The 12623-nt window shown below is 32.8% G+C and overlaps 2 protein-coding genes across 3 annotated transcripts; one reads left to right on the top strand and one right to left on the bottom strand.

Moving 5' to 3' along the window:
• Positions 1 to 4166: 4166 nt before the first annotated feature.
• LOC107642497 (pentatricopeptide repeat-containing protein At2g17525, mitochondrial) lies at positions 4167 to 8974 on the bottom strand. 2 transcript variants are annotated; one of them, XM_088489113.1, is made up of 2 exons: positions 8229 to 8974; positions 4167 to 6552 (listed from the first exon to the last, which is right to left on the bottom strand). In XM_088489113.1, exon 2 carries the CDS (start codon positions 6349 to 6351, stop codon positions 4459 to 4461), a length of 1893 nt encoding a protein of 630 aa, XP_088345239.1. In that variant the 5' UTR covers positions 6352 to 6552; positions 8229 to 8974; the 3' UTR covers positions 4167 to 4458. The 2 variants fall into 2 exon arrangements, with proteins under 2 accessions (XP_088345239.1, XP_088345240.1); XM_088489114.1 differs by having other exon boundaries at positions 4368 to 6213; positions 8229 to 8643.
• A 614-nt stretch (positions 8975 to 9588) lies between these two features.
• On the top strand, positions 9589 to 12297 carry LOC107642496 (putative protein phosphatase 2C 47). Its single transcript, XM_088488618.1, has 4 exons — positions 9589 to 10250; positions 10524 to 10718; positions 11086 to 11291; positions 11596 to 12297. Exons 1-4 carry the CDS (start codon positions 10041 to 10043, stop codon positions 12149 to 12151), a joined length of 1167 nt encoding a protein of 388 aa, XP_088344744.1. The 5' UTR covers positions 9589 to 10040; the 3' UTR covers positions 12152 to 12297.
• The last annotated feature ends 326 nt before the right edge of the window (positions 12298 to 12623 follow it).

Raw genomic sequence — 12623 nt, 5'->3', positions numbered from 1 at the left:
ATAAATAATGAATTTATTTATATCAGAATATACTCATATAGGACTAGATATTTGAGTAAACTTTTTTAATAATGTCATGAAAATTAAATTATATATATAATAAAAAAATTTTAAGTGTACTAAAAATATCGGTATTTTAATTATTTTAACAGTTAATTTTAATTAATATATATTATATATTTTCGATGTACTTAAAACTCTTCCTGTGTAATAATATCCACTTCTCTACAGTTTGTTGACTTTGTTCATAATTCAAAGATCTTATTACCTTTGTAAACAAAAAACAATATTTCTTTTTATCATTTTAGAAGAAAGGAAAATATATTACTTCCGAGAATAAGTGAGAGTAATAAATCGTTTTCCCATGAAAGTTGTACAAGTTGTAAAAACGATGTTGATGATTGATGATGGATGTGCTAGCATCAGCAGCCCCTTATGTCATTATCTCTGCACAACTTGCACCAATTTTTAAGATGGCATGTTAATTTGGACTCCGTGTGTAATTGACCAGTTTTCATTTAGAATTTGGGTGTTCAATGATTAAAAATTAGGATCTATGAATTTAATAAAACAAAACTAAAATATATTTTTTTACACCGGAAATTTTATAATTATTCTAATGTTTAACTTAATTTAATTTTACTTTTAATATTTTGAAATAAGTTTTAGAATAAAATATATTTTTATTTCTAACGTTTTCGATTTGTTTTTAAAATATTTTTAATATTTAATTTTATTAAATTTTTTATAATATTTTAATTTGTGACTTTTAGATTTATTTAAACCCGAACGTGTTTCAGCCAAGGTAAATCATTTTATGCTTCAACGATTTACTAATAGATTCTCCTTCAAAGTAAATTGTGGCGACTATAAAAACCCTAAATCTTAAAATAGGACAAAAACAATCATTTCTATTTTAGGATGTGTGTATAATATTATTGTGAGTTTGATTTATTCATGTGATTTATAAAATACATGAAATAAAATTAAATATTTTAACAACATAAAATATAAATTTAAAACTATTAAGTAATATTTATTCTATCTTATTTTTGTCAAAAATAAAGTTGCAAATAATTTTATTATATCACGAAACCCAAACTTTTAAAAATAGTCAAAATTAATCATATTGACTTCTCTAGCAAACAGAGAGAATATTTATTTTCTCTTATAAAACATATATCAAAGAGATTAAGTTGGTAATGATAGAAGAGAGAGGCAAAAGGGATTCATAATGAGAAGAAGAAGAAGGGAAGGATGGAATTTGGAGATTGGAATTAGGCTTAGAATTAAAATGTTTGGATTTGGACAAAAGTTAGAAATAAAGTTAAAATTAAAAAAATATATATAAAAGAAAAATTTTACTAATTGTTGATTATTATTAGAGAAAATTTCACTCCCTTTTTTTCGAAATATTAAAATGACACTTTCTTTCCTTTTATTTTATAAATGTACATTCTTTTTTTTTAATTTTTAAAAAATCTTTTCTTTAATCAATTTTAAACTTTTTGTGTTAACTAATGTTAATTTTATCCATTTTAAAAAAAAATATCCATTAGCAAAAATTTTATTTTTTATCATTAAATTTTGCTTACCAAAATATCTTTTAATAAATTATTCTTTATTGATTAAATTATATTTTTAAAAATTTAATAATTATATTATTTTTTTCTAAAATATCCTTCAATAATTTTTTAATTATTAAATTATAATTTTACCAAAATTTTTGTTAACAATTTTTTTATATTTTACTATTAATTTTTCGATATCTATATATATATTATTTTAACATTAAATAAAAAAATTTAGTAAGATTTTTTTTATATCAATATATATTAATTGTTATACATATTAACAGTGGTAAGATTTTTTTATTTAATGTTAAAATAATATATTGATATCAAAAAATTAATAATAAATATAAAAATAATTATTAACAAAAATTTTAGTAAAATCACAATTTAATAATTAAAAAATTATTGAAGGGTAGGTATCTTAGAAAAAAATAATTTAATTATTAATTTTTTTAAAAATATTTTGGTAAAAGTATAATTTAATCAATAAAAGAATAATTTATTAAAGGGTATAAGCAAAATTTAACGATAAAAAATAAAATTTTTGTTAATGGATATTTTTTCAAAAAATAATTTATTTTTTCTTTAAAAAAATGGATAAAGTTAACATTAGTTAACATACAAAATTTAAAATGGATTAAAGAGGAGGTTTTTTAAGAGTTAGAAGGGAGAGAAATGTATATTTATAAAATAAAGAGGAGAGAAATATCATCTTACAGGAGAAGGAAGTGGAATTTTCTCTTATTATTATTATTATTAAAAATTAAACATTAAAAATAAAATTAAATCAAATTAAATATTAAAAATAATTTTAGAAAAGCTTCAATAATTTTAGAAACAAAAACATATACTTTTCCTAAAATAAAATAAATCCCCACGGTTCATGATTTGTATAGTTGTATTGATGTGACTTTGATACAATCTGTTCCCTTTTTCTTTTGATAAAAAAGAGAATTTTTGTGGATGCTAAATATGCAATAAGCCAAGCCAACTTATGGTTGCTAAGGCATAAGGTTATATTTTAAATTAAAAGTAAGTAACATGTGATGTATCAATTATTTTTATTTTTATTTGCTCTCGTATAAATTATTCGAGAGGGTTTTTAGTTTTTACAGTTACACCTACTTGCTGGTACACCATATGAAAGAAAAATAAAATAGTACCTCTCAAAAAGTATAGAAAAATTTTCAAGTATACTGTTATACCGGTGTATCAGTAATTTTTAACTGTTAATCTTAATTATATATATTATATATATTTTTTATAATTAACATCAACAGTTAAAAATAACTGAAACACTGGTATGACAGTACACTTGAAAATCTTCCAAAAATATATATATTTTGTGGTAATGCACTAGGCAATGCACTAATGCATATAAAAAAAAGGAAAGCTTATAACATTAATTATCAATTATTAATCCACAAATTGATGAGCCCTCTTCTTTTTCCTGTTTTTTTTTTTTCTTTTTTTTTTTTTGCCGCGTGGATTACACAGAGTTTCATGAATTGTTATAAAAATCCTCACGTACCATATCACATCGATACCTATTGAACATACGCATTGACAATATATAGAAATTTAAAGTGCTAGTAGTTGCAATTCTCTATAAAAGAAAAGAAAATAAAATAAAATACTAGTTATAATTCTTGATGATACATTTAAAGTGGTAGAATGAGATATAATTCTCATATTATAATGTATTCGTAGTAGACTAAGATATGATTGACATATTTTTTTTTTTTTTGGTGTCTATGATTCTATTAGGTTTTGTCTCCTAAAAGACCCCCTTTTAAAAAAAATTGAATTTTTTGTTGAAGAAACATTTGCCGACAATTTCATTCACAAATACAATCTTTTGTAATTTGGACTTAATTCATATAAAATGCCAAGAGACAGTGGCTTTGTGGACACCCTTTCAAGAGTTGTACAATAATTTTTGTTCAGTGTGATTACGGATGAGAAATAAATTTTATAATTGGATGTTGTCATAAAGGTTGGATTGGAAGCAAAATAAAATTTTAAAAATAAAACAAAATAAAATCTATTGTGTTGATCATGACAAGCCAACCACTTCACTTGTCTTCAAATTGATGAAAATGCTTGTGCCAGAACCAAAAAAAAAAGTTGCTTGTGAGTTGTGACCCCATCAATGGGTTTGACTTCTTCCTTCAAACTAAAGTTCATCAACCAACCATAAGAAAACGTGAAATATATGAGGCTTTTGCTTGCATGATGATAAATAATTAAATATTGAGCAAGTAATCATCTAAATTAGTACTAAAAAGTTTTAGTTTCTAATAATGTTTTTTATTATTTTAGAAGATTTTTAGAATCATTTTTTAAAAGAAATTGATCTGTCTTGAAAACTTCTAAAGTAATAAATTTGTTATGAATTAAAATGTCTGATTTAAAATTTTTTGGAGATCAATTTAAGTGTTTACTAATTGATAATGAGCTATAATCTTTGGTTGAATCAAAACCAAGACAGCACACATGTTAAGGAACCCATACCCCTTGAGATCATATCTGCAATAACTTGATGGGGAAATATTTGTGGGTCTGAGTTTGCATAAATATCTATTGCTATGATTGGCTGAGTACACATTCTATTATTATTTATATAAATAGTTGTGGCCATGTGGGGATGGGAGTTCCCACAAAATATCCAATGCTATTGATATCTATCAACAGATATGGTTTTGTATGTATTCTAACATCTCTCTTGATTTTTCCTAAAACTATATCCAACAAACTAAAGATATTGTGTATTTAGATAAATATGCATCTAGATAACATCAAAACCAGTAAACAAAAATGGTATTGATTGCATAAAAAATGATGAAATAGTTTTAAATCACTAGAGGAAACAAAACAAATAGTACTATAGTAGGTCATGTATGTTGATCATATTCTTATTTTTGAAATAATTTTCTTGGCTTAGACTCAATAGCAGTGAATTCCAAATAAAATGGTTAGGAATGATGCCGTTTTCTACCATTTCTAGGAAGAGTTGCAAGGCTTTTTGAAGATCACCCTTCTTACATATAACATTAATCAAAGGACCATAAGTTTCTGCATTGGTTTCACACCCTCTTGCAGTGATATCTTCCATGAACTTCAATGCACTTTCAACTTTTTCTTGTCTGCAAAACCCTGCAATGATTGCATTGGATGTAGATGGAACTGGAAAGCAGTTATTGGCAATCATTTCATTCATCAGCTCAACCGCTTCTCGGACGCAACCGTCTTCGGATAATCTGCGCACTAGGCAATCATAAACTAGAATACTTGGAAATCCACCTTCATCAATCATCTGATCATATACCCTCTTTGCATCCTCAATACTCCCCTGCTTACAATGTTCAAAAATCGTCATGCTTCTGTCAACAGCTTTTGGAAACATCTTTCCTAACTTTGTTAGAAATTCAACTGCTTCATCAAAACGGTTCTGCTTGAATAGACCATATATTATGCTATTGTAAGGACTAATGTGCCCTCTAGAGCCTTCTTTGCTTTCCTCCATCAGCTCCAAAATTGAAAAACCTTCATTGATTCTTCCTTCCAAACACAACCCTCTAATTATCGTGTCGAATGTAGTGAAGTTCCATTTGATCCCATCTGTTTTCATGTCATTAAAAAGATCCAGGGCCAAATCTAACATCCCAGAATCACAAAAACCAGATATGAGTATGTTATAGGTGTCTACATTTGGAAGACAGCCTCTACTCTCCATTTGCTTCAGGAAATGAATCCCAACTTTTACTTTTCCTACTCCACAAAACCCCTTTATCAAGGTGTTATAAGCCACAACATCAAGTGAACCCCCCATGCTCTCAACTCTGTCCAAAACCTCAGCAGCCTCCGTCACACGGCCGGCCTTGCAAAGACCTTCCACAACCTTAGTCGCAGAGACAATATCAGGAACAAAACCCATGGCAAAGCTCTTCTCCAGCATCACTAGAGCCTGAACTAAATTCTCCTCTTTGCAATACCCGGATATCAAAATGTTAAACGTGACATCATTCGGTTCCACCATCTCAGACATCAAGCTTCTAGCCCTCCCAACTTTTCCATTTCTACAAAGTGCATGAAGCAAGGTGTTGTAAATCACAGTGTTTGGTGTGACCCCTCTGCTAGACTTGATCATCTGCAGGAGCTTAAAGCCCTCACCAATCCTATTGGTCAAGCAGAGCCCTTTCATCAAGATCCCAAAAGTATAATCATCCCCAACAACCCCAGACTCCATCATACTCTTCCTATAAAACTCCCTAGCTATGCCAACGTCCTCCTTCACAAGGACATCAAGAATGGAGTTGTATATCTTCAAGGAAGGGCTGCTATGAAACTTGTACACCAAGTCAAGGACCTTGATGACCGCACGAGTCATGCTGGCACGGCCGAACCCGCGGACAATTGTGACGAAGATTTCATCGCCAGGAGGGGTGCCGATTGAGTCAGGCATTTCGTCGAGCAGTTGCTTGACGCTGTCGAAACGGCGGAAAGTACATAGCTTATGGATCAAGGCACGGTATGTGGATTGGGAGTGGGTGAAGTTGGGTAGTGAGGAGGCCCATCTGAAAGTTTCAATGGCCTTGGAAGCGGTTTTCTGTTCAAGGATGAGGTGGCAGACATGGTCCTGTGATGGGGTAGCAGGAGAAGAAGCAGAAGAAGTTGATGAAAGGGAACGAATTTGGAAGGTGAGAAAACGCGTGAGAGTGAAAGATTTGGATAATATACAATTTTGCAATGCATTGTAGAGCTTTGGGGGCGGCATTATTTGAAGGGGCCAACAAAATTTACAAAAGGTTTTAACTTTCAAGTAAATGAATCTGTTTCTGGAAATAGGTTATGTAAAGATAGTAACTTTGATCTGATCATGCGGCTAGTGAAACCGGTTTGTCCTAATCCAGACCCGGCCTAAATATGTACCAAGCTTATTTTTTAGACCATAACCCAATCCTAGACTCGATGAAACCTATACACATTCGAGCCACAATTATACCAGGTAAAAACTGGATGAAAACCAGAACTTTAATAATAATTTGTAAACAGAGATATTCAGAGCACAATAAACAAACAGAACACCAAAATAGCACAATAAGAATAAACAGAACAATAATCAGAAAAATCAACAATAACCACATCAACTAAATTAAGAACAAATCAGAAAAAAACAGGTAATAATCAGAGCAAAAACTCAATTTACTGGTAATCAGAACACCAAAATACCATCACTAATTATTTTTTTCCAGAAAAAAAAAAGAGAGAAAATACCATCACTGGTAATCAGAACTCAGAACAAGAGTTAAACCCCAAAGTAGTCCTTGAGATTCACTAATTGCACCGATTTAGTCCCTGACTTATCAATTTCACTATTTATATCTCCGAGTTTGTAAAAAATGCACCAAGTTGGTCCCTCACCCCATCTCTGGCCAATTTAACCTGCCGCTGGCAGTGACATGAAAAATTGGCGGACATTTCCTCTTCAAACTATTAGCGTCAGTCAAGATTTCCAGAAGACTTAAGTACGGCTCAATATCTCTCTCTGGTGTAGAGACACTTTCAGCCCTATTTTCCCCAATTTCCTCAAAGGTACCCCTCTCTTCTAATAGAACCACTTTAATACCCTTCAACTTGCAAGAGCTGACACTGTTTACATATCTTGAATTTGTGGATTCAGACTTATTGAATGCCAATCTCCAGTAATTAAGATCAAGAGATTCAGGAGGGCCTTCGAGAATATTAACTCCATTCTGTTCACACCAACTAGCTACAAGACCTTTCACACAGTAATTAGGAGTCAAACAAAGATGTGTGAGCTTCTGTTGGGTCTTTGGGCAAGTGTTATAGCCATCACTAAACCATTTTTCTATACATAACCTTTCGTAAGTTTTGCCCAAAAGCAATGATTACAGGATCGTACATAAATTGCAAAGATATTGGGCACCTTAGCTCTTCAGGGAGAAGGGGCATGTGCTCTGATTTCATATCATTTGGCTTAAAACAAAAGGAACCAAGTTTTGAAAACTGTCTGTCAAAGGCCTAACAATGAACACCAGGAACACCATCCTCAATGCATCCCTAAACAGTGGGAGAATAAGATGCAGAATCCTGAGAATCATTGTCATTTGAGATCTCATTTCTAAATAATTTTGAGTATTTCCTCATAAGATGCAAAAGATAAGCAACAATTGATTCTTTCTGCTTGTCTTCCTCTACCCGAGCCCTTTCTATGACCTTCTTGAGAGCTCTTCTTTCAGCAAGAGCTGCTCTAGAATATGTAATTCCAAGCCTGGTAGCAGCCTGATGAAAAGATTCAAGTTCATTGCTGTCATTGGAGTCATTAAACTTTCTTCCTTGCTGAAGCAATGCAATTTAACATGCTGTAACTATATTTCAGTGCCATGTCATGGCCGGCGGCAGGCAAATTGCCCGGAGATGGGATGAGAGACCAATTTGATGCATTTTTTACATACTTGAGGACATAAACAGTGCAATTGGTAAGTTAGGGACCAAATCGGTGCAATCCGTGAATTTAAGGCACTACTTTGAGGATTAACTCGTCAGAACAATAATCAAAACACCAATCAGAAGTTCCGAATATCAACATTAATTATATTTTTTAAATAAAAAGAAAAAAAAACGGTTTACCTGAGCTTGAGAACAGGGAAAGGAGAAGTTGAGCAGAGGTGGTTGCTGACTGAGCTTCGCCGGGGCTTCTAGTGGTGGCGGGGCTAATGGTGGCAGAGAAGAAGCAGACGAATGGGGGCAGCAGCGCCGGGAAAATAGAGCAGAGAAGCGCCGGTGAGTGGTGACAGTGGCGGGTGGTCTCCGGTGAGAGAGAGAGAGAAGAGGGGGTTGTGCCGTGCGTGCCCTAGCCTCTAGCCAGTAGGCAAGTACTATGCATCCTCACCGGGCCGGTCCGGGTGACCCGATATATGGTCTACAAAAAGATATTACACAGCATTTCAGAAATTCAAGCATGCATCTTCGATGGGATGTGAACAACAGAATATAGCCAAAAGCATAGAAAACACTATCACAGCAACAATAAGACCTGCACTTCAAGTTTAATTGTAAAGGATTCTGCTAACTTATACTCCTTAAAGTTTACTCTATCTAAAAAGACAAAAACTAACAATATTCATGATAAAGAAAAGAAAACTATTTCCGAAAATGTTAAAGTTCCTAATTTCATCGTGTCAATCTTATTTTCAACGGGAAAAAACCGAAAAAGGTTCCTAACTTGGAGATAACGACTAAGAATATTCAATGCAACTGACCCCAATTCCCAACCACAAGAAAAAAAGCTCAGCTTTAACAATTCATTGGAAGGAACAAGAAATAAAGAATCAAGAAAGGGTTTTGAGGAGAGATTGAAGCAAGTTGGGAGCAGTAAACTTACAGAAGGAAATTAACGATCTTGTACAGCTAGCAATTTTCGACCTGCAAAGCTTTCAAGTCTTTGAAAATTGAATTTGAGTTGGGATCAACCCATAGCCCACAGGAATAGACATAGAGACACCGTACAATCATAATTAACCTCTTAATTAATTAATTTAAAAAATTGATCGAAATAACCATTACATAATAATTTAACCAAATTTATTAAATTATTTAATAATTTTTTACTATTAATTTTACATAAACAAGTCTTTACTTGAGGTATTCTTCTGAATGTTGTTCTCTTTTCCGGGTCAGATCTTCGGGTCCATGAAAATCCCATTTAGACAATAGCCTAAAGTGTTAGATCCAAGATTGTACGATGTTGTAAAACTTGTAATGAACTAACTACCACAAGAACAAGGCCATGTCAACTATGAACACAAATAGCAGCAGAAGAAAACACGTGTCAGTCCCCCGATCCCCCTTTATACAATGGAGAGCCGCAAAAACTGCAATTGCCAAATGCCAATCACATGTTTCATATTTTTATTGTGTTATTATTATTACTAATACTATTACCTCCATTTCCTCCCCTTAACCGTTCCCCCTTCCTTCCTCTCTCATATTTGGGTCTTGCTTTTTCTGCTCTTAATCTTCACCCTTTCACCTTCATTCTCCTTAATGCTACAAAGCTCCAAACAATTCCCAAGACCATGTGTTTATTGGTTCCATGGATTATATTCTACAAGCTGACAATGGCTACCCTTTATTCCTTTGTCACATAGCAGCATCATGATCTGCACCATCGTTCATGTTGTTGTTGGATTGCACCATAAGTGCTAGTTGGCCTCTTTTCTTGGATCAAGTGCATCAGACCCACGTTCTTTGGGAGAGAAAAATAAAAATAAAAATAAAAAACAGCTGTTTTTGTGCTGTGAATCTTCTAATAATGCATGTTCATCCACTATGGAGATTGAATGAAAATGAAATTTTTTATCTTGTGAATTGGGTATATAAAAAATAAAGGATTTTTTCTTGTCTTTTTTATTGGTTGGTTTTTTGGGTTATGGGACAAGGATGGCACCAGGGCCTGGTTGCACATCTCAGACGACTATGTTGAGTGGTGGTGGCGGCGGCGGGTGTGTCGATAACAGTACTAGTAATGAGTCTGCCATGGAGGATCAAAATGGTGACACAGTTGGGAATTTGATTCACAACATTGGGAAGCCTCCAAGGGACCATTCTGTTATGAGACACTGCACCAGCTCTTCATGGTTGATTGAACCGGTTAGTGTAATAAATTTAGGATCTTTATAATTTATAATCATCTTGGTTTTTATGTGTATGTGCACTCATTTAGTTTATGCAGCCATCAATGACTGAGTTATAAGGTGTTAATGAATTGGTATCCAGATGTACACCTAGATTTGCATCCCTTAAAGATTGCAGAGCAGTTTAATAGAAAACTATGCTAACACATTATTCCTTAGTTATTGTTACTATGATGTGTTAATTAACGATGCAATGTTAATTATGGCTTTTTCAATGTTTTTATTCTAGGAATCAGATATTATGATTGTAGGATTGAAAACAACTAGTGAGGAAAAATCAGAATTTTCACCAAAATTACGGTCTGGAAGTTGTTCTGAGAAAGGACCAAAGCAGTACATGGAGGATGAGTTCATCTGTGTTGATATTCTCCGAGAACATACTGGTCCATCAGTGAACCTTCCTTCTCCAGCAGCATTTTATGGGGTATGTGTTCTTCATATTGACTTAAATCAGGAATTTCTTTGTTGAAGGATAGAATTGAGTGAAGAGTGAAGATTTTTACTAAATTTGTAAAAGAAACAATCTTCAATGTTTATCCAAATTTCACTCTTCACTATAGCATTATCCATCAGTTCTGCTATTAATCTCTAATTCAAGATACTTTTTTCAATGTCCAATATTCTCTCGTTCGATACATCCTTGGATCAATGTATTTGGTTATAATTTGTATCCAGATACATGGATCCAATGATATTGAATAGAGGTGATTGATTGAGTAAATGAATTTTCGTCGTTTGACTGGTTAACTTCATGATTATGATCATAGGAATAAGAGTTAATATCTGAACAGGTATTTGATGGGCATGGTGGCATTGATGCAGCATCATTTACAAGAAAGAACATCCTTAAGTTTATAATTGAAGATTCTCATTTCCCATCTGGAATCAAGAAAGCTGTAAATAGTGCTTTTGTGAAGGCTGATCATGCATTTAGGGATGCTAGTTCTCTTGATAGTTCTTCCGGCACCACTGCGCTAATCGCCATTGTCCTGGGAAGGTTAGGATTGCACACTCTAATTACAGTAATAGGTTCTAAAAGATACTAACTGGAATGAAATTAGTCCTTTTAGTAATTTTCTACTGTTAAGTGTCATGTGACACATAATAAACATTATCTTACATGTGAGTTGAAAGTTAACAGAATACCAACTTAATTTGCATTAGTATCTTTTTAATAACCAAATTGAGTCGTTGAATCTTTCAGGAACTATTATGAACATTAGCCATTCATAATAATACTGTAATGTATTTATTGTATTGGTCTATTGGATTGAATTTGAAAAACCAATGTGTTTATGCAGGGACATGCTAATTGGGAATGCAGGGGATTCAAGAGCGGTTTTAGGGAAAAGAGGCAGAGCCATTGAACTCTCCAAAGACCATAAACCAAATTGCACATCAGAAAGACTAAGAATTGAGAAACTTGGTGGTGTGATCTACGACGGATACCTGAACGGCCAACTGTCAGTGGCTCGAGCCCTCGGAGACTGGCACATCAAAGGGTCTAAAGGGTCCAAGAGTCCCCTGAGCTCAGAGCCAGAGCTAGAGGAGATTGTGTTGACAGAAGAAGATGAGTTCTTGATAATGGGGTGTGATGGACTTTGGGATGTGATGAGTAGCCAGTGTGCTGTGACAATGGTTAGGAGGGAGCTGATGCAGCACAATGATCCAACAGAATGTGCGAAAGCGCTTGTCGCGGAGGCAATCCAACGCAACACTTGTGACAATCTAACAGTTGTGGTGGTTTGTTTCTCTTTGGATCCTCCTCCAAAGATTGAGATTCCTAGAGCTCATAGGAGAAGGAGCATTTCAGCTGAAGGCCTTGATCTTCTCAAGGGTGTCTTGAATGGTAGATAGATAGATTGATTTATCATTATAACTGCTTTTTCTAACTGCTCTTCTTCAATTCTTGAGGCTTGCTTCTTCATTTTTGTTATTAGTTTCAGAACATTTTAGTCTTATTCTTTGTTAATTTTCTCAGTGATAGCTCATTCTTTGTTTCATTCTCCTCACACTTTGATCTCATTTGATGCTTCTCTATATCTTTTTGTATTCTGTAAATAGAAAATTGAGATTAAGAATAGACATGGAAAGATGTTTAAATACTCTGCAATCTATATTATTAGGTCTTCAGTTGTTTTCTGGTGGAAAAACAGAAATACTAATATATGAATAGAAGTTTTCAATTATTTTTAGGTGGTTTTAAAGGATAAATTATATTTTGTCTTTGAAATATGTTAAAATTTTAAAAATATTCCTAAACTTTATTTTATTTTAATTTCATTCTACAAGTTTTTTATTTGTATCAAATTTTAAGAATAAAAAGTAT

The sequence above is a fragment of the Arachis ipaensis genome, chromosome B5, assembly GCF_059453495.1.
Source record: "Arachis ipaensis isolate K30076 ecotype BB chromosome B5, ASM5945349v1, whole genome shotgun sequence".
NCBI classification, from domain to species: Eukaryota; Viridiplantae; Streptophyta; class Magnoliopsida; order Fabales; family Fabaceae; genus Arachis; species Arachis ipaensis.
This window is presented reverse-complemented; position numbering and strand designations above follow the sequence as displayed.

What these genes read in the sequence shown, in the direction of transcription:
- LOC107642497 (XM_088489113.1), bottom strand. Translation starts at nt 6,351, where the DNA reads ATGCCGCCCCCAAAGCTCTACAATGCATTGCAAAATTGTATATTATCC.
- LOC107642496 (XM_088488618.1), top strand. Translation starts at nt 10,041, where the DNA reads ATGGCACCAGGGCCTGGTTGCACATCTCAGACGACTATGTTGAGTGGT. An exon ending in CTTCATGGTTGATTGAACCG is followed by an intron (nt 10,251 to 10,523) that starts GTTAGTGTAATA and finishes TTTTTATTCTAG; the next exon opens with GAATCAGATATTATGATTGT. An exon ending in CTCCAGCAGCATTTTATGGG is followed by an intron (nt 10,719 to 11,085) that starts GTATGTGTTCTT and finishes ATATCTGAACAG; the next exon opens with GTATTTGATGGGCATGGTGG.